Raw genomic sequence first — 22598 nt, 5'->3', positions numbered from 1 at the left:
ATACCACATCTTCTTGATCCATTCATCTGTTGATGGACATCTAGGTTCTTTCCATAGTTTGGCTATTGTGGACATTGCTGCTATAAACATTCGGGTGCATGTGTCCCTTTGGATCACTACATTTGTATCTTTAGGGTAAATACCCAATAGTGCAATTGCTGGGTCAATATATGTTTATAAAAAATAAAAAATTAAAAAAAAAAAAAATAAATAAATAAAATCTTTAAAAAAAAACAAAAAAATAAAAAAATAAAAAAAAAATAAAATAAATACATTTTTTATGGCATTAACATTAATGACAGCAGTTGGTCAGCCTTTACCGTTGTCAAAAATATAACAGGATTCCAATAATAATTCTATCTTGTTTTGAATGTTATTAGTTTGGGACCTCGATTGGTTGGCATTTTATCATTGTCATAATTTTAATTCAGTATTTAAAACCAGCCTGCAGAATTTTAAAGCATGGTTTGATGATATTCAACACTGAGGCTTTAAAAAATATCTCTTGAGAGAAACGTGAGGGATTATAAAGTTTAGGGGCTTACTACCAGAGCATTGTGACAATAAATCTTACTAAGCTGGTGTAAAAGGAACCCCTCTTTTGTGGAATTAAATCTATGCTAGAGCATTTCACATGAAAAAAAAAAAAAGAAAAAGATCCTACAGACCTCACAACGTGAAAAACAACACAGTAATGAGCCCCACTGGGTTTTGTTATCACCTGACATTGTCCCAAAAAGGGTATGGGAGAAGCTTCCGCTTCAGAACTACCAACAGAGACTGGAAAAAAACCTTCAAAAAAAAAAAAAAAAGCCTATATCCCACCAACAAAATGACTGAGAAAATGCTAGCCTAACCACAGAAAATCTCTTAAGTAATGTCACCTTAACACCAGCCAAATGAAATTGAAATCTCAAATAAAAAACCATACACAGGGGTGCCTGGATGGCTCAGTCGTTAAGCAACTGCCTTCGGCTCAGGTTGTGATCCCAGGCTCCTGGGATCAAGCCCCACGTTGGGCTCCCTTCTCGGTGGGAAGCCTGCTTCTCCCTCTCCCACTCCCCTTGCTTGTATTCCCTCTCATCATATCTCTCTCTATGTATCAAATAAATAAAATCTTAAAAAGATAAATAAAACATAAAAAACTACACACATTTCAGCTATTCCCTACCCCAGAAATTCCAACAGGCCGAGTAGGAAGCTAACCATCCAAGCCACCCCAGAAGCAAGGAACATGCTCCAGTATCTCTACCCAGTGGTTTCAGTTCCAGCAGGGCCAAGCACAGAGTTAATCTTCCATTCACTGCCTGGCAAAATCAGGCAGTGCTCTGCTCCCATCCCCTGCCAACTGGTGTTAGTATGGCCAAGCAGGGACCTTATGATCTTCCACACCTCTTTGATGGAAACAGGAAGCAACACTCTAATTCCCCTGAAGGGTTAGTGTTGGCAAACCAAACTTCCACCCTCACCCAGCAGCAATAGATTTGCCAAGATGGTGTGATTCAGGCTAGTTAGCACTCTACTTCCTTCCTATCCCTGTGTCAGTGAAGCTCAATGAGAAGTTTATTTTTTTAATTGAAGTATAGTTTAACTGATGTACAATACTTTTATTATTATGTTCAATTAGCCAGCATATAGTACATCATTAATTTTTGATGTTGTGCTGAACGATTCACTAGTAGCGTATATATATAAAACACCCAGTGCTCATGCCCACACGTGCCGTCCTTAATACCCATCACCCAGTTACCCAATCCCCTGACCCCCTCCCCCCTTCAGTAGCCCTCAGTTTGGTTCCTGGAGTCAAGTCTCTCATGGTTTGTCTCCTTCTCTGATTTCTTCCCATTCAGTTCCCCCTCCCTTCCCCTATGGTCCTCCATGCTATTCCTTATGTTCCATATATGAATGAAACCATATGATAATTATCTTTCTCTGATTGACTTATTTCATTTAGCATAATCCCCCCCAGTTCCATACATATCAATGCAAATGGTAGGTATTCATCCTTCCTGATGGCTGAGTAATATAATATTCCATTGTATATAAGAACCACATCTTCTTTACCCATTCCTCTGTTGAAGGACATCTCAGCTCCTTCCACAGTTTGGCCATCATGCTGCTATGAACACTGGAGTGCAGGTGCCCCTTCTTTCACCACATCTATATCTTTGGGGTAAATACCTAGTAGTGCAATTGCTGGGCCATTGGTTACCTCTATTTTTAATATCTTGAGGAACTTCCATACTGTTTTCCAGAGTGGCTGTACCAGCTTGCATTCCCATCAACAGTTGTAATAGGTTTCCGGTTTCTCCACATCCTTGCCAACATCTGTTGTTTCCTGTCTAATTATTTTTTTGCCATTCTAACTGGTGTAAGGTGGTATATCACTGTGGTTTTGATTTTTATTTCCATGATGGCTAGTGATGTTGAACTTTTTTTCATGTATCTGTTACCATTTGTATGTCTTCTTTGGAGAAGTGTCTGTTCATGTCTTCTGCCCATTTCATGACTATATTATTTGTCTTATGGGGTGTTGAGTTTAAGAAGTTCTTTATAGATCTTGGATACCAGTCCTTTATCTGTAAAGTCACTTGCAAATATCTTCTCCCATTTCGTGGTTCGTCTTTCAATTTCATTGACTGTTTCCTTTGCTCTGCAAAAGCTTTTAATCTTGATGAAGTCCCAAAAATTCATTCTTGCTTTTGTTTCCCTTGCCTTTAGAAACATGTCTTGAAAGAGGTTGCTGTGGCCAGTGTCAAAGAGATTACTGTCTATGTTCTCCCTAGGATTTTGATGGATTCCTGTCTTCATTCATTTTGAATTTTTTTGTGTGTATGGTGTAAGAGAATGGTCCAGTTTCATTCTTCTGCATGGGGCTGTCCAGTTTTTCCAGCATCATTTATTGAAGAGACTGTCCTTTTTCCATTGGATCTTCTTTTTTGATTTGTCAAAGACTGTGACTACAAAGTTTAGATTTCTGAGGTCTCTATTCTGTTCAACTGATCCACGTGTCTGTTTTTGTGCCAGTAGCAGGCTGTCTTGATGATCACAACTTTGTAATATAGCTTGAAGTCAGGCTGTGATGCCCCAGCTTTGGTTTTCTTTTTCAACAATTCCCTGGCCATTCGGGGTCTTTTCTGGTTCCATCCTCATTTTAGGATTGCTTGTTCCACCTCTGTGAAAAAAGTTGATGGTATTTTTATAGGAATTTCATTGAATGTGTAGCTTGCTCTGGGCAGTATAGACATTTTAACAACGTTTACTCTTCCAATCCATGAGCATGGGATGTTTTTCCATCTCTTTGTGTCTTCCTCAATTTCTTTCATAAGCATTCTGTAGTCTCTAGAGTATAGATCCTTTACCTCTTTGGTTAGGTTTATTCCTAGGTATGTATTATAGTTTTGGGTGCTATTGTAAATGGAATTGATTCTTTAATTTCTCTCTCTTCACTCACATTGTTAGTTTGTAGAAATGCAACTGACTTCTGTGCATTGATTTTGTATCCTGCCACGTTGCTGAATTGTTATCAGTTCTAATAACTTGGGGATGTAGTCATTCACATTTTCCACATAAAGTAACATGTCATCTGTGAAGAGAGAGAGTTTGACTTCTTTGCTAATTTGAATGCCTTTTATTTCTTTTTGTTTGATTGCTGAGGCTAGGACCTCTAGTACTATGTTGAACAAAAGCGGTGAGAGTGGGCATCCCTTTTGTGTTTCTGACCTTAAGGGAAAAGCTCTCAGTTTTTTCCCCATTGTGAATAATATTCACTGTCTGCTTTTCATAGACAGTTTTTATGATATGGAGGTATGTTCCCTTATCCCTATATTTCAAAAAGTTTTAATCAGGAAAGGATGTTGTATTTTGTCAAATGCTTTTTCTGCATCAACTGATAGGATCATAAGGTTCTTGTCTCCTTTTTTATTAACATATAATGTATTATTTGTTTCAGGGGTACAGGTCTGTGAATCATCAGGCATACACAATTCACACCTTTCACCATAGTACATACCCTCCCCAATGTCCATAACCCAGACACCCTATCCCTCCCCCTACCCCCCAGCAACCCTCAGTTTGTTTCCTGAGATTAAGAGTCTCTTACGGTTTTTCTCCCTCCCCGGTCACATCTTGTTTCATTTTTCCCTCCCTTCCCACCATGACCCCCTACCCTGCCTATTAAATTCCTCATATCAAAGAGATCAGATGATAATTGTCTTTCACTGACTTATTCTTGTCCCTTCTTTGTTAATGTGATCTATCACATTGACTGACTGATTTGCAAATGTTAACCACCCTTACATCCCAGGAATAAACCCCACCTGGTCATGTAAAATAATCCTTTTAATATATCGTTGGATCCTATTGGTTGGATCTTATGTATTTTGGAATCTGTGTTCATCATGGGTATTAGTACATAAACATCCTTTTTGATGGGGTCTTTGTCTGCTGGGGATCAAGGTAATACTGGCCTCATAGCACAAGTTTGGAAGTTTTCCTTCTATTTCCATTTTTTTTTGGAACAGCTTCAGTAGAATAGGTATGATTTCCTTAAATGTTTGGTAGAATTCCCCTGGGAAGCCATCTGGCCCTGGAGTATGGCTTTTGGGGAGGTCTTTGGTTACTGCTTCAATTTGGTTACTGGTTATTGGTCCATTCAGATTGTCTATTTCTTCCTGTTTCAGTCTTAGTAGTTTATAAGTTTCCAGAAAGGCATCCATTTCTTCCAAACTGCTTAATTTATTGGCATATAGTTGCTGGTAATAATTTCTAATAATTGTTTCTATTTCCTTGGTGTTAGTTATGTTAGTTCCATTTCATTCATGATTTTGATTTGGGCCCTTTCCCTTTACTTTTGGGTAAATCCAGCCAGAGGTTTAATGATCTTTTTAATTCTTAACTATTGAAATATATTAATTTAGTGTCATCATATTGCCTATAAAGTCCCTGTTTCTATAGATTCTTTCTTTAAATTTCTGGTCTATATTGCTCTTGGGGTCTTTCTTCTTCTATAGAGTCCCCCTTATTTCTTGAAGGGATGGCTTGATGGTAACATATTCTTTCCTTTTCTTCCAGTCCTGGAAGCTCTTTATCTCTCCCTCCATTCTGAATGACAGCCTTTCTGGATCAAGTATCCTTGGCTGCATGTTCTTCTCATTTAGTATGTCTTTCCAGCCCTTTCTTGCTTGCCAGGTCTCTGCATATAGGTCTGATGTTATTCTGGTGTTCTTCCCTCCATATGCAAGAAATCCTTTCCTCCTAACTGCTCTCAGGATAGCTTCCCTGGCTCTAAGATTTGCAAGTTTCACTATGATATGCCAGAGTGTTCGTCTATTTTTATTGATCTTGGGAGGAGGTCCTCTCTTCTTCTTGGACATGAATGCTTGTTTCCTTCCCCATATTAGGGAAATTCTCATCTATCATTTGCTAAAATATATCTTCTAGTCTTCTCTCTCTCCACCCCTCAGGAATCCCAATAATTCTAACCTTGGAATGCTTCATGGTGTCATTGATCTCTCTAAGTCTGTTCTCATGGGTTTCTAGCTGCCTATCCCTATCCTCCTCAGCTTCCTTCCTTTCTATCAGCTTATCTTCTAGATCACTGATTCATTGTTCTGCCTCATTTACCCTGGCTGTTAAAGAGTATCCAGTTTAGACTGCATCTCATTCATAGCATTTTTAAGTTCAGTCTGATTAGATATCATTTCTGCCCTTAGAGAGTCTATATTGTCACTAGTGCTCTTCTCAAACCTAGCTATTGACTTCATAATTGTTACCCTGAAGTCCATCTCTGACATCTCACTTATATCCTTATCCATTAGCTCTGTGGCAGAGGACATTGTCTCTGGTTCGTTTCTTTGTTGGGAGTTCCTCCTCCTAGACATTCTGTTGAGGGGTGGTTGAGGGAATATACAGAGTCCAAAATATCAACCATGACCCAAGCAAAATGCACCTGTGAAGAAATCCAGTGGTCAAAATCTATCACTGATATGCCACCAAAGCCAAGATGATCCAAAACAAGAAAAAGAAAGAAACAAGGGGGAAAAAAGAGGGGGGCAGGGAGAGAGATTATAATCTCTCAGTGTGGACACAGCAGGGTGATCTGCCTTTTCCTACTTGAGTTTTGGTCTGTGTGTTAAAAGACACTATATCCCACTATATATTTCTGATTTCTATATCCCACTATATATATATAGATATGTATATCTATATATATCTGATTTAATATATAATATATATTTTATATTTAAATTTCTGATTTCTTTGCTATATATATATGTGTGTGTATGTATACACACACACACACACATATATGTATATATATATATATCAAGATAAAACAGGCTAGTATGGGGTATAAATCTATAAAACATGTATGTGAAAAAGAAAATGAAAGTTAAAAATGGCTTTAAAACATAGGTTGGGAAATATGAAGCTATTTGAAAAAGGAGCAGGGATTTAAAAAAAAGAAAAGAAAATGAATAAGAAACTAAAAAATGAATGTAAATTTTTAGCCTTAAGTATAAGTGAGTCATGAGGGAACACCTGGAGTTGCCTATATTATTTTCCCCTGGCACTGGAGTTTTATTGTCCTGTGGGAAAGAAGTTTAAGCTTATTCACCTGTTCTTCCAGTCTGTCTTCTAGGGGAAGGTCCTGCTACTTGGCTTCTCAGGCGCCTTTGCCTGGGTAGAGTAGTCCCACATCTTATAAGGGGGATGGGCTTAATGTGAGCTATTGGCTGCATGGCTTTTTTTCCCTGCCATCTTTCTGCTTCTCTTTAGAGGGTCAGAGCTAACATGGCCCTGCAGGAATCTCCAGCCCAGAACCACAATGTCGGGGTCCACACCCATCAACAGATCCTCCAGTTCAATCTGTTTCCACCTCTGCCTGTACCAAACTCCACAGACTCCCGCATCTTCTGGAGGAGGGGACTGCTGTGTTGTTTCTCAAATGTCTTCGCCCCAGGTGTAATTGCATTACACTTGCCTGGGGCCAGGATAAGTAATCTGCTCCCTGTGCAGAGAGCAAAATCTTGGGCTTTTGTGCCCTGAAGGGTTTCCATGCAACTTTAGAGGATGAGAATGAAAATGGCACCCTCCCAATCTCTGGCCCTGGAGGAGCTAAGAGCTCAAGGCCCCACTCCTCTGTGAGTCAATAGAGAAAAGCAATCAATCACTCCTGTCACTCCTAGGCTCCCTAGTCTCCAGCTCACAGTGTTCACCTGGCTTGTGACTGAGTATTTCTATCTCTGGCACAAGACCCTGTTTGGAGTCCCCAAACCCAGCAGATTCCTGCTGCACACTCCTGCACTACTCCTCCCAGGGGAGGAAGGGCACTCTTCCCAGTTCTGCCACTTGTGGGATCCCTGCTTGAAGAGCAGTAGCCCGACTGTGCCACAGATCACAGTTTATGGCAATCTGATCTGAGAGGCCACTCCTGGGCTCACTCTTTGTGGCCAGCTTCCCTGCTACAATACCTGGGAGTCTTGTCACACTCAGGCACCACTGGTCTTCCTATAACCCTGAGGATCCTGAGACCACACTTCCAGGTGAGGGTTCCACCTCCCACTTAGCTACCTAAGCAACGTCCCCTCACTGGAGCAGATTTCTAAAAGCTCCAATTTTGTGCTGCTCTGTTCCCTCACTTGCGGGTAGCCAGCCAATGGAGGCTCCCTTCCCCTGTGGTCTATCTTCCCATATATCGCCTCAGATTCACTTCTCCACACCTCCTACCTTGTGGCAAATGGTCGCTTGTCTATTTGTACAGTTGCAGCTATTTTCTTCAGTCTCCAATTGAGTTCACAGGTGTTCAGAATGGTTTGATAGCTATCTACCTGAATTCCTGGGACCAGACAAAATTAAAGTCTCCTACTCTTCTGCCATCTTGGACTCCTCCCCCACAGTGAGAAGTTTAACCTACATTTCCACCTAAAAGCACTGAGACTGAATGAAGGCATGGGAAACGGGTCTAGGCAACACTGAGGTCCCTCCTTTACTTGCTGTCAGCAGGGTCCACTGAGGAGCTCAGCCTCCATCTCTAATCAGCATCAAAGAGGAAAATCTAGGTGGTGATAGGCTATGCTACTTGGTACCCCACTCCCCCACTCTGTTCTCCTGATGTCATTAAGATGCAACTGGGAACTAAGCTTCCACCTCCAAGTTCTCCATTTACCCCTTCATGATATCATCAGGGACAAGTGACAAGCTGAGCTTCGACCCAGAGGGACAGTGATATGGTGAAGATAGCTGGCCTACTTCTGCTGGAAAAGTTTCAAAAGTGCGTAGACAGGAGATAAACTTCTACCCTATCCAATCTTTGCTCTATACCTCTAAGGGATACTGTCACTACAATAATGATTAAGTATGATCCATACCCTCATAACATGATATTCAAAATGTCCAAACTAATCATTTGTCATAATGAAGACCATGGAAATCAGAACATGAATGATGAAAACAATCAAAAACAATTCATTTGTAATAAATCATAAGTTTCAATTATAAATAATCGATAATAACTTATCACAATTTATAATTTATAATAATAAATCATAAGTTTCAATTATAAATCAAAGAACCAAAAGGAAATTATAGAACTGAAATATACAATAAACAAATATAAACAAAATAACAAAAAAAAAAAAAAAACCCTCCTGGATGGGTTCAATAGTAAAGTGATGATACAAGACAGAATCAGTGAACCTGAAGACAAATTAATAAAATTTTAATACAGATTAAGTAACAGAAATGATTTCAAAAGAAAAAGGTGAACAAAGTTTCAGGGACATATGGAACAATAATAGACAAGCTGATGTTCATATCATTAAATTCCCAGAAGGAGAGAAGAAAAAGAGTGGAAATGAAAAATTGTCCAAAGAAACGATAAAAACTTCCCAATTTGGGGAAAAACATAAACCAAACAATTTAAAGAACTGAGAAAATCTAAAATAGGACAAATCTGAAAAATCTACACTACCAAAATACATCATAATTAAACTTCTGAAAATAAAAAAACAAATTAAAAAATATTGAAATCACCCAGAGAGAAATGGTACATCACTTATATAGGTAAAAATCAACTCAAAAGACAAATATATCTCTTTTGAGACCATAGAGGCCAGAAATAAGTGGCACAACATTTTTCAAGTACTGAAAGGAATTGTCAACTGCACATTATATTCAGTAAAATTATTCTTCAGAAATGAAAAGAAAATAAAGACATCCTCAGATACAGGAAAGCTAAGAATTTGTTGCCAGTAAAACTCCCAATAAAAACTGGATATAGAAAGCACTCTTTTGAAAAAAAAAAAAAAAGGAAATGATAACAAAAGAAGTCTTAGAACTTCAGAGAAGAAGTGACATTGGGGTTCTGGTCCAAGATGGTGACTCCTGAACTCATCTGCCACAGACACACTGAAAGCACAGTTAAACATGGAACAATTTCCTCTGAAAGGAACCCAGAAATTAGCTGAGGGACTTGTAAACACCAGAAAAATGAGAGAAAAACCACATAAAATGGGTAAGAAAAGCTGAGATATACTCTCAGTATAATTTCCATATACAGCACAATGGGGAGGAAACACAAATGCAGGTTTTTCTCTGAGGAGTGAGGAATTTGGATCCACCATCTAGCATGCCAAGTTTGAAAACTTCCACCTAATGGGCAGGTCCCTAAAATACCTAGCTCTGAAAGCAAATGAGGTATACAGCCACGAGACCCACAACACTGTACCAAACAAAGAAACAGTCTTAATGGGCTTTCTAGGAATCAGACTGGCTATCCTCTCAGGTCTCAATGCAGATCCCAGCCTTTCCCTGAAAAATGCCTTTTTGAATATTTTTAAAGCTGCAACCTGAGGGCAGGTCTCCTAATTTAGCACACATCTAAATGATAACTATAATCTCCATATGCCATACTCCAGGTCACTAGTATCTACTTGAAAGGAGCTTGTGCGCATGTATGGCACCCCAGCATTATGGCTGCCACCCAGAGGATGCAACAATTGATTTCCTGCCACTGGTGGCCAGTGAAGCTTGCATTTATAGGTTTCAGAGTACTGTAGCAAAAAAAGGAACACTTTTTGACTGGCTATAATCCCAGGGCCCAGTACAGAGGCACAAGCCAGAAACACCCATATCCCAGTCTTTCCCTGAGTCTGTTTTGCACATCTTACAAGCTGCAGCTGAGGGTCCACCTTGAAATGAGGTGCTGAGTATTATCCTACCCTTTGGGAAATTGACAGAACCTATAATACACACACAAGACAGAAAGAGAGAGGAATCTAAGGATACCACTATAGAAAATTATCAAATCACAAAAAGCAAGAGAAGAAATCTCTAGTTTATTTTAGCACTTTCTTTTTCCTTATTGTAGAGATTTATCACTATGAACTTCCCTCTTAGAACTGTTTTTGCTGCATTCCATTAAGTTTTGGTATATTGTATTTGTATTTTCATTTGTCTCAAGATTTTTTTATTTCTCTGTTGATTTCTTATTTGATCCATTGACTATTCAGTAGCATGTTTAGTGTCTCCAGATATTTGTGAATTTTCTAGTTTTCTTCTTCATAATTAATTTCTAGTTCATGGCATTGTGGCTGAAAAAGATGCTTGATATCATTGCAATCTTCTTAAATTTATTAAGGCTTTTTTTGTGACATAACATATGATCTATCCTGGAAAGTATTCCATATGCACTTGGGAAGAATGTGTATGCTGCTGTTGGATGGAATGTTCTATAAATATCTGTTGAGGGGCACCTGGTGACTCAGTGGGTTAAGCCTCTGCCTTCAGCTCAGGTCATGATCTTGGGGTCTTGGGATCTAGCCCTACATTGGGCCCAGTATAGAGGCACAAGTCAGTAACACCCATATCCCAGTCTTTCCCTGAGTCTGTTTTGCACATCTTATAAGCTGCAGCTGAGGGTCCACCTTGAAATGAGGTGCTATTATCCTACCCTTTGGGAAACTGACAGATACTGGCATACCTTCAACCACCGGAACCACTAAGAACAAAGAAACTAGCTTGCACAATCACTAAGGCTTGAGAGAAAACTAAGAGCTAGGACCAGGCCAAATGATAATGTTCATCTTCTACACAAGGCTACTCCTTCAAGACTGTGAGAGAGGTAGATGTTTTATCTCATGCATAGAAAGGTAAAATGAAAGAATCAGAGAATATTTTCCAAGCAAAAGAATAAGATAAACCTCCAGAAACAGCCTTTAATAAAGTGGAGATAAGAGATTTACCTGATAAGGAGTTCAAAATCGTGGTCATAAAGATACTCACCAGGGTCAGGTAAACAATGAATAATTTGTATAATAGGCATATATTCATTTCTTCTACCTTTTCAACTTGGCATTTACAATTGTTCATAGTACTCTCTTATGGTGTTTTGTATTGGATTGGAAGAATTGACATTGTTAAAATATCTGTAACTATCACAGAATCTACAGATTCAATGCAACCCCTATAAAAATTCTAGTAACATTTGTCACATTAATAAAACAAACTATTCTAAAATTTTTATGGAATGACAGAAGACTCCAAATAGCCAAAGAAACCCTGACAAAGAAAAAATGAAAGGCATAACACTTCCTCCTTTCAAACTGCACTACAATGCTAGTAATCTAAACGCTATGGTATTAGCACAAAAACAAATACATAAATCAATGGAACAAAATAGGGATCCCAGAAATAAATAGGACATATGGTCAATGAATTTATATTATAGGAGCCAAGAATATATGAGAGGAAATGGATAATCTCTCCTTAATAGTAAACTGGATAGCCATGTGCAAAAGACTGAAACTGAACCACTATCTTACACCATATACAAAAGTCAATCAAAAATGAGTTAATGACTTCAACATAAGAACTGAAATCATTAAATCTAGGAGAAAACATAGGGGGTAAGCCTCTTAACATAGTTGTTGAAATGATATTTTGGATTTGACACCAACAACAAAGGCACCAAAAGCAAAAATAAATAAATGGGACTACATCAAACTAAAATTCTTCAGCACAGTAAATATAAACAAAAAAGTTAAAAGGTGGGGCACCTGGGTGGCTCAGTTGGTTGGGCCTCTAACTCTTTGTTTCAGATCAGGTCATTATCTTGCAGTTGTGGGACTGAGCCCCATGTCAGGTTGTGACACTGTGGAGTCTGTTTCAGATTATCTCATCTCTCCCTCTCATTCTGTCTCTCAAACAAATAAATACAGTATTTTGTGGGTGCTTGTGTGGCTCAGCTGGTTAAGCGACTGCCTTCAGCTCAGGTCATGATCCTGGAGTCTCAGGATCAAGTCCCGCATTGGGCTCCCAGCTCCGTGGGGAGTCGGCTTCTCCCTCTGACATTCTCCCATCTCATGCTCTCTCTAACAAATAAAATCTTTAATAAATTAACAAGTAAATAAATACAATCTTTTTTAAAAAGTTAAAAGGAAACCTATGGAATGGGAGAATATATTTGGAAATCATATATCTGATAAAAGGTTAAAATATGTAAGAAACTCCTATAATTCAACAACAAAATAGTAATCATTCAATTTAAAAAATGAGCAGAACAACTGAATAGATGTATTTCCAAAGAAAACATACAAATGCCCAATAGGTACGTAAAAAGATGATCAACATGACTAAACATCAGAGAAATACAAACGAAAACTACATGAGCTATTACCCCACATATGTCAGAATAGCTATCATCACACTATTTTGTATTTTAATCCCAATATATCTAAAATACAGTGCTATATTAGTTTCAGCTGTACAATACAGTGATTCAACAATTCCATACATCATCCAGTGCTCACCACAAATGCACTGTTTAATCCCAACCACCTATTTACCTCATCCCCTCACCCCCTTCCCATTTGGTAACCAAAAGTTTGTTTTCTATATTTAGAGTTTGTTTCTTGGTTTCTTTCTTTTTCCTTTCCTAATTTCTCTTGTTTCTTAAATTCTACATATGAGAGAAATCATATGGTATTTGTCTTTCTCTAACTCACTTATTTCATTAGCATTTTACTCTCTAGCTCCATCTGTGTCATTGTAAATAGCAAGATTTCATTCTTTTTTATGTATGAATAATATTCTATCATACATATATACCACACCTTTACCTATTCATTTATTGATGTATACTTGGGCTGCTTCCATAATTTGGCTATTGTAAATAATGCTGCAATAGTGCAATTAGTGTGATTACTAGACTGTAGGGAAGTCATATTTTTAACATTGTGAGGAACTTCTATACCACTTTCCACAGTGGCACCAGTTTGCATTCCCACCAACAGAGCAAGAGGGGTCCTTTATCTCCACATCCTAGCCAATGTTTGTTGTTTATTGTGTTTTTTATTTGAGCCATTCTGACAGGTTTGAGGCGATATCTCATTATACTTTTGATTTGCATTTCCCTGATGACTAGTGATGTTGAGTATCTTTTTGTGTGTCCATAATCCATGTGTATGTCTTTCTTGGAGTAATCAACATAAAATTCACACATTATATAAAAATTAACTCAAAATGGACCATAAAAAATGAAAATTAAAAATGGACCATAGAAAACAAAATTAAAATGTAAAACCATAGGGACGCCTGGGTGGCTCAGTTGGTTAAGCAGCTGCCTTCGGCTCAGGTCATGATCCCAGCGTCCTGGGATCAAGTCCCACATCGGGCTCCTTGCTTGGCAGGGAGTCTGCTTCTCCCTCTGCCTCTGCCTGCCATTCTGTCTGCCTGTGTTCATGCTCTCTCTCTCTCTCTGACAAATAAATAAAAAAATCTTTAAAAATAAAATAAAATATAATATAAAACCATAAAACTTTTAGAAAAAAATCACAGAAGATCTTCAGGATCTAATATAGGCAATGAGTTCTTAAACTTCATACCAAAAAACATATTCCATAAAATGAAAAATTGAAAAATTTGACCTTCTAAAACCTTTTTTAGAAGACTGTTATTTGAGAGAGAGTGAGAGAGCACAATCAGGGGGAGTAGCAGAGGGAGAGGGAGAAATAGCCTCCCCAATGAGCAGGGAACCTGATGTGGGGCTTGATCCCAAGACCCTGTGATCATGACCTGAGCTGAAGGCAGCTGCTTAACTGACTGAGCCACCCAGGTGTCTCTGACCTCCTCAAACTCAAAAAGTTTTACTCTGCATAAAACCCTTGAGGAGGACAAAAAAGACAAGCATAGACTGGAAGAAAGTCTTTACGAAATACACATCTGACAATGGACTATTACCTAGAATATATAAAGAACTCTCGAAAGTCAACAGTTAAAAATCCAAACAACCCAGGGGTTCCCTGCTCAGCAGGGAGTCTGCTTCTCCCACTGACCCTCTCCCTGCTTGTGTTCCCTCTCTCATTGTCTCTCTGCCAAATAAATAAATAAAATCTTTTTTAAAAATCCAAATAATACAATTATAAAACAGGGAAAAGACATGAACAGACCATTCACAGAAGACGATATACAGGTGGCAAATAAACACATGAAAAGATATATAACATTATTAATCATTAGGGAAATGCACAATGAGATAACATGACACATAATCAAAATGGCTAATAAGTAGTAGTAACACTAAACACTGGCAAGGATGTAAAGAAACGGGACTAATCATACATTTCTGGTGTGAATTTCATCCACTATTTAAAATAGTATGGGAGTTTCGTACAAGACTAAACATGTACTTACTAATATGCTCAGCACTTTTGGATACCTATTCCAGAGAAAGAAAACTTATGTCCACAATAAAAACCTGTACATGGATATACATAACTCCTTATTTGTAAAAGCCAAAAACAAGAAATGACTCAGATGTCCTTCAACATGTAAATAGTTTTTAAAACTGTAGTACATTCATACCAGGGTATACTATTTGAGAATAAAAAGAATCAAACTATTAATTCACACAACTTCAATGGATCTCTGAGGAATTATGCTGACTGAAAAAAGCCTATCTAAGAAGTTTATATCCTGCATTATTCTATTTATATAACATTCTTGAAATAGCAAAAATATAAGTTAAAGAATAAACTACTAGTTGTTAAGAATTAGAAAAAGAGGGAAGGAAGTTGCTGTGGGTATAAAAGTATAATACAAGGAAAGGGATACTTGCAATGGAATATCTTAACAGTTAGTCATCACATTAAGATACACATGTGTTAAAACTACATATAACACTATATAAATTAGTGCATGTAAAACTGGTAAAATCTGCATAATGTCAATAGATTTTATTAAAGTCAATTTCCTGACTATATATTGTACTATAGTTATGCAAAATGTTCTTTTTGGGATAAAGAGTGTAAATTGTACATTTAAGTCCACAGTGTAAAATTTAAAAATTTTACAAAATCAGTGAAACTTAGTGAATTGATGTGAACTTCAGGCTACCACTAACAGAGACAGTAACTAGAAAATAAAGGAAAGAAAGAAACTTTGGTGGACTAAGTGATTAATTCAGTTCAGGTATATTTTTCCTGAAATGCCCATATTAGCATTCTTCACTTACTTTCACATATTCAGACTTGTTACCTTCCTAAATATGCAACCTAAAGATTTTGGCATCATGTGAGTATTTTCAAATAATTTGTTTCATATTGCAATATATAAATGTATCGAATCAGAGATGCCTGGATGGCTTAGTCGGATAAGCCTCCTATTCCTGATTTCAACTCAGGTCATGACCTCAGAGTCATGAGATCAAGCCCCATGTTGGGCTTCGTGCTGAGCATGGAGCATGCTTAAAAAGCTCTCTCCCTCTCCCTAGGGCCCTCCCCACCACTTGTGTGCTCTCTCTTAAAAAAAGTATCAAATCAACATGTTATACATTTTAAACTTATACAATGTTATAAAACAATTCTATCTGAATTTTTTTTAAACCCTTCTTAGAATTTGAGGTTAAAATTTTTGTCTTGTTTTTATTTTTTAAAGATTTTATTTATTTATTTGACAGAGAGAGAGATCACAAGTAGGCAGAGAGGCAGGCAGAGAGAGAGGGAAGCAGGCTCCCTGCTGAACAGAGCCCAATGTAGGGCTCAATCCCAGGACCCTGAGATCATGATCTGAGCTGAGGACAGAGACTTAACCCACTGAGCCACCCAGGTGTCCCTTGTCTTTTTTTAAAAAAACAACAAAATTGTTTATGCACAAAACAAAATAATGAAGCTCTAACACAACATACTTTCTCAGGCTGGAAATGTAGTTGGAGTTGGACCATTTGGAGAAACTGGCATAGTAACCACACCAGCAACTGTGCCAGCAGTAGTACCAACACTACATGAAGTTGAAAACAAAGTTCCTGCCAAACTGGCATCATCTTGCATTGCTATTCAATGGGAGGAACCAGATTGTCATGGCTCTCCAATCACTGGATATAACATTGAATATGGAGACAGAAAAATTTTGTCTGTTGAAAGAGTAACAGAGTGTATTCTGAAAAATCTACAGCCTGATACTACATACAAGTAAGTTGCTTATATCTTACTTTGGGTAGATGAAGTTTTTTCAGAATTTTGAACAAATTTACACTTCTTTGTTTTATATAATCTACACATTTTTGAAAGAGAATTTTAGAAAAAAATTGTTTTAGAAAAAAATTGGCATTACTAAATCTACATTTTTTTGTTTTATATAATCTACACATTTTTTGAAAGAGAATTTTACTATTTTAGAAATATTTGGCATTACTAAGAGCCAGTTCCTCCTCATCAAAGATCGTCAATACTGATTATGCAAATTCAAGATTTTGGCCTCAAAAACTTGTCTATACTAATCATTATAATATGATGGTCAATATTCTTTCACGGGATGACTAAGGGCATAGTTTAAATGTAGAAATTTATTTTCATTTTTTAAATCCAAATAGTTTAATTTGTTTTTGTTTTGTTTTTGTTTTACCACTAGAATCAGAATTCAAGCTATCAATCATTATGGACTAAGCCCTTTTAGCCAATCAATAAGAACCAAAACCAAGCCACTACCACTTGATCCTCCTCATCTTGATTGTGTGGTCTATAGACACCAGAGCCTCAAATTGAAATGGGGTAACTCTTCAAGCAAAGGATTACATTCCAACCTTATAAGCTACAATTTGTTAATAGGAGATCGATCTGGAAGGTAAGCTATTTGTACAGCTTTACATGATTCTAATAAAAATGTTTTAAAAATTTCCTATCTTAAACATAATCCAAAGTGGTTTCAGTGAACTGATAGATGTGAAAGCAGTACATTATCATGTTAGATATACTTTCTTAAATTCCTACTGGTAATTTAGCTATTTTTTCTCTCCCAGAACACTTCTTCCTTTATATAATACACATTAATACCAAGGAATAGAGTTTCCAAAGGAATATGAAAGTCAGCACCTTGCCATTATAATATTTACAAATTGATTTTTTTTTCCTTTTGTCTTGCACCCACCAGGCTTCAAGTTGGTTTATTTAGGCTTTACTGATGACCCAGTTTCAAGTCAGCTATGTAGAATTACTTGTACTTAAATGACCTTTGATTAATAATATAGCTTCTCCCATCTTGATTCCCACTCCCAGATTTTCTATCATTTACCATGGACCTTGTCAGACTCACAAAGTGCACAGACTGAGTGAGTATACAGAATACAAATTTAAAATCCAAGCATGTAATGAAGCTGGTGAGGGACCACTGTCTGGTATCTATACTTTCACTACAACCAGAACTCCACCACCCACACTTAAAGGTAAGTATTATAAGCCTGACAATGAAGGTTGCATTAATATGAGCTCTAATAGCTCATATATAAAAATCTCCAGTACAGTCTATTTTAAATGTTAAATAGCAAAAGACTCCAGTATTTAATTATGCATTCAAAGATCAATTTAGAATTTAATAAGAGGGACGCCTGGGTGGCTCAGTGGGTTAAAGCCTCTGCCTTCAGCTCCGGTCATGATCCCAGGGTCCTGGGATAGAGCGCTGCATTGGGCTCTCTGCTCAGTGTAGAGCCTGCTTCTCTCTCTCTCTCTCTCTCTCTGCCTGCCTCTCTGCCTACTTGTGTTCTCTGTCTGTCAAATAAATAAATAAAATCTTTTTTAAAAAATAGAGTTTAATAAGACTGAAAATTTTAATGTTTTACTTTTTAAAAAGTTTTTATTTAAACTCAAAAGTTAATGTACAGTATACTATTAGTTTCAGGTGTACAATATAGTGAAATACCCAGTACCCATCACAAGTACACTCCTTAATCCCCATGACCTATTTAGTTCATCACCCCACCCACCTCCCCTCTGGTAACCATCAGTTTGTTCTCTGTGGTTAAGAGTCTGTTTCTTCATTTAAGTCTCACTCTTCTTTTTCTTTGCTCATTTGTTTTGTTTCTTAAATTCCACATATGAGTAAAATATGGTATTTGCCTTTCTCTGACTGACTTATTTCACTTGGCATAACACTCTCTAGCTCCAACCACATCCTTGCAAATGGCAAGATTTTGTTCTTCTTGTAGCTGAATAATATTCCACTGTAAATAATACCGCTTCTTTATCCATTCATCAATTGATGGACATTTAGGATGTTTCCATAATTAGGCTATTGTAGATAATGTTGCAATTCACATCAGGGTGTATGCATCCCTTTGAATTAGTATTTTTGTATTCCACAAGTAAATGTCTACTGAAAATGCTGGATCATAATGCAGCTTTTTTTTTTTCACTTTATTTAAATTTTGTTAGTTAACATACAGTACAATATTAGTTTCTGGAGTAGAGTTCAGTGAATCGTTACTTACAATGTGACACAGTACATTAATGTGATACTGTACATTAACTTTTGAGTTTAAATAAAACTTTTTTTTTCATCACAAGTGACGTCTTTAATATCCATCACCCATCTAGCCCATCCTCCACCCACATTCTTCCATCCACCCTAAGTTTGTTCTCTAAAATTAAGGGTCACTTATAGTTTGTTTCTGTCTCTTTTTTCTTTCCCCCTTCCCATATGTTCATGTTTTCTGTCTTCAATTCTACATGAGTGAGATCACATGGTATTTGTCTTTCTCTGATTGACTTATTTCACTAAGCATAATATACTTTAGCTCCATCTACATCATAGCAAATGACAAGATTTCACTTTTTTTAAAAAGATTTCATTTATTTATTTGACAGACAGAGACCAGAAGTGGGCAGAGAGGCAGGCAGGGAGAGAGAGAGGGAGAAGCAGTCTCCTGCGAGCAGAGAGCCCGACGCGGGGCTCAATCCCAGGACCCCGAGATCATGACCTGAGCTGAAGGCAGAGGCTTTAACCCACTGAGCCACCCAGGCGCCCCCAAGATTTCATTTTTTGATGGCAGAATATTCTATTGTATAATATACCACTTCTTACTTATCCATTTATCAGTCAATGGACATTTGGGCTCTCTCCACAGTTTGACTACTGTTGATAATACTGCTATAAACAGTGGGTTGCACATACCCCTTCATATCTGTATTTTCATGTCCTTTGGGTAAATGCCTACTAGTAAAATTGCTAGATTGTAGGGTAGTTCTGCTTTTTAACTTTTTGAGGAACCTCCAAACTGTTCCCTGGAGTAGTTGCACCAGTTTCCATGCCCACCAACATGTAAGAGGGTTCCCCTTTCTTCATATCCTCACCAACACTTTTTGTTTCTTGTGTTGATTTTAGACAATCTGACCAGTTGTTTCTTGTGCCATTGGTCTTAGCCATTCTGTGGTGTGGTATCTCATTGTAGTTTTGACTTGAATTTCCCTGATAATCAGTGATGCTGAGCAACTTTTCATATGCCTGTTGGCCATTTGTATGTCTTCTTTGGAAAAATGTCTACTCATTTCTGTCCATTTTTAATTATTCATTTTATATGCTGAGTTTCATGAGACATTTATATATTTTGGATATTAACCTTTTATCGAATATGTCTTTTGCAGATACTGTCTCCCATTCAGTAAGTTGCCTTTTGGTTTTGTTGTTTCTTTTACTGTGCAGGAGCTTTTTATCTTGAAGTCTGAATAGCTTATTTTAAATTTTATTTCACTTGCCTCAGGAGATATATCTAGAAAAAAGTTGCCACAGCTGATGTAAAAGAATTTACTGCTTGTTTCTTCCTCTATGATTTTTATAATTCTTCTCTCATATTTAGATCTTTAAACCATTTTTAATTCATTTTTGTATATGGTATAAGAAAGTGGCCCAGTTTCACTCTTTTGCATGTTGCTATCCAGTTGTCCCAACACCATTTGTTGAAGAGAAGTTTTCCCATTGGATATTCTTTCCTTTTCTGTCAAAGAAAAACTGACAAAATTCCATTTAGTCATTGACCAATTTTCATTTCTGGGTATTCTGTTCTGTTCCATTTATCTATGTGCTTATATGTGTGCTAGTACCATACTGTTTTGATCACTACGGCTTTGTAGTGTAATTTCAAATCTGGGATTGTGGTAACTCCAGCATTTCTTTTCTTTTTCAAAATTGCTTTGGCAATTCAGGGTCTTTTATGGTTCCATATAAATTTGAGGATTGTTTGTTCTAGCTCTGTGAAAAATACTCATGGTATTTTGATGAGGGATTGCATTAAATGTATAGATTGCTTTGGGTAATATAGACATTTTAACAATATTTGTTATTCCAATCCATGAGCACGGAATGTCTTTCCATTTCTTTGTGCCATCTTCAGTTTGTTTCATTAATGTTTTATAGTTCTCACAGTACAGGTCTTTCATCTCTTTGGTTAGGTTTATTCCTAGGTATCTGACGGTTTTTAGTGCAATTACAAATGGAATGGATTCCTTAATTTCTTTCTCCTGCTTCATTATTGGTGTATAGAAATGCAACAGATTTCTGTACATTGATTTTGTATCCTGTAACTGAATCAGTTCTAGCTATTTTTTTGGCGGATTCTTCTCAATTTTACATATAAAGTATCATATCATCTGAAAAGAGTAAGAGTTTGACTTTTTCCTTGTTGATTTTGATGAATTTTATTTCTTTTCGTTTTCTGACTGCTGAGGCTGGGACTTTCAGTACTATGTTAAGTAACAGTGGTGAGAGTGGACATTCCTGTCTTGTTCTTGAAAATAGAGGAAAAGCTCTCAGTTTTTCCCCAGTGAAGAGAAGATTAGCCCTGGATTTTTCATATATAGTCTTTATTATGTTGAGATATGTTCCCTCTAAATCTACTTTATTCAGGGATTTTATCACAAAGAGATGTATTTTGTCAAATGCTTTTTATACATCCATTGAAATAATTATATGGCTCTTATCCTTTCTTTGAGTTATGTGGTGTATCACAGTGATTGATTTGGGAATACTGAACCACACTTGCAGCTCAGGAATAAATCCTACTTGATTGTGCTAAATGATTATTTTAATGTGTACTTGGACTCAGTTTCCTAGTTGGTTTTTTTTTTTTTTTGAGCACTTTTTGCATCTGTGTTCATCAGGGATGTTGGCCATTAGTTCTCTTTTTTAGTGGAGTCTTTCTCTGGCTTTGGTATCAGGGTACTGCTGGTTTCAAAGAATGAGTTTGGAAGTTTTCATTGCTTTTTTTAGAATAGTTTAAGAAGGAGGTGTATTAACTCGTCCCTAAATGTTTGATAGAATTCACCTGTAAAGCCATCTTGTCTGGATCTTTGTTTTGGGGGAGTTTTTTTTATTACAAATTCAATTTTATGGCTGGTTATCAGTCTGGTCAAGTACTCTATTTCTTCCTGTTTTGGTCTTGGTAGTTTATGTGTCTAGGCATTTACCCATTTCATCCAGGTTGTCCAATGTACTGGAATATAGTTTTTCATAATCTTGTCTTAAAGTTGTATTTCTGTAGTGTTGTTTTTTAGGTTCTATATCATTTATTTTTGCTCTAATCTTTATTATTTTCTTCCTTCTGCTGGCTTTTAGACTTTCTGGTTCCTTTAAATGTAAGATTAGGTTGTCTATTTGCTTCTTGAAGTAGGCCTTATTGCTATATACTTCCCTCTCATCACCAGTTTCGCTGCATCCCAAAGGTTTAAGACCACTTGTTTTTTCATTTTCATTTGTTTCCATGTATTATTTCTTCTCTGAATTCCTGTTTGGCCCTTTGTTTAACCTCTATGTATCTGATCTTTCCAGATGTTTTCCTTGTGGTTGACTTAAAGTTTCTTAGCAATGTGGTCAGAAAAAAAAAATGCATAGTATGATCTCAATCTTTTTGCACTTATGGAGGCCTGATTTGTGACCTAGTATCTAATCTATTCTGGCTAATGTCCCATATGCACTTGAAAAGAAAGTGTGTTCTGCTGCTTTAGGGTGGAATGTTCTAAATTTATCTGTTAATACCGTCTGGTCCTGTGTGTCATTCAAAGCCATTGTTTCCTTATGCATTTTCTGCTTAGATGATTTGCCCATTGATGTATGTGGGGTGTTAAAGTCCCCTAGTATGACTCTATTATCAATTAGTTCCTTTATGTTTGTTATTGGTTTGTATATTGGGGTGATCCCATGTTGGGGGCATAAATATTTTCTAATATTAGATCTTCTGTTGGCTTGTACCCTTTATTATGATATACTGCCCTTCTTTATCACTTCTTACAGTCTTTAACGTCTAGTTTATCCAATATAATTATTGTAACTCTGGC

The 22598-nt window shown here is 37.0% G+C and overlaps 1 protein-coding gene across 3 annotated transcripts in view; it reads left to right on the top strand.

Annotated features, from left to right (window-relative positions):
• The window catches only part of LOC131821618 (fibronectin type III domain containing protein 3C1-like), a 52649-nt gene that overhangs the window by 25013 nt on the left and 5038 nt on the right, over positions 1-22598 (top strand). For all 3 annotated transcript variants that reach the window (XM_059157841.1, XM_059157842.1, XM_059157840.1), the window contains 3 exons: positions 16195-16469; positions 16909-17121; positions 17553-17719. In XM_059157841.1, coding sequence (XP_059013824.1) covers positions 16195-16469; positions 16909-17121; positions 17553-17719 — 655 coding nt within the window. The remainder of the gene's footprint in view (positions 1-16194; positions 16470-16908; positions 17122-17552; positions 17720-22598) is intronic.

This window comes from Mustela lutreola, chromosome X (assembly GCF_030435805.1).
Source record: "Mustela lutreola isolate mMusLut2 chromosome X, mMusLut2.pri, whole genome shotgun sequence".
NCBI lineage: Eukaryota > Metazoa > Chordata > Mammalia > Carnivora > Mustelidae > Mustela > Mustela lutreola.
This window is presented reverse-complemented; position numbering and strand designations above follow the sequence as displayed.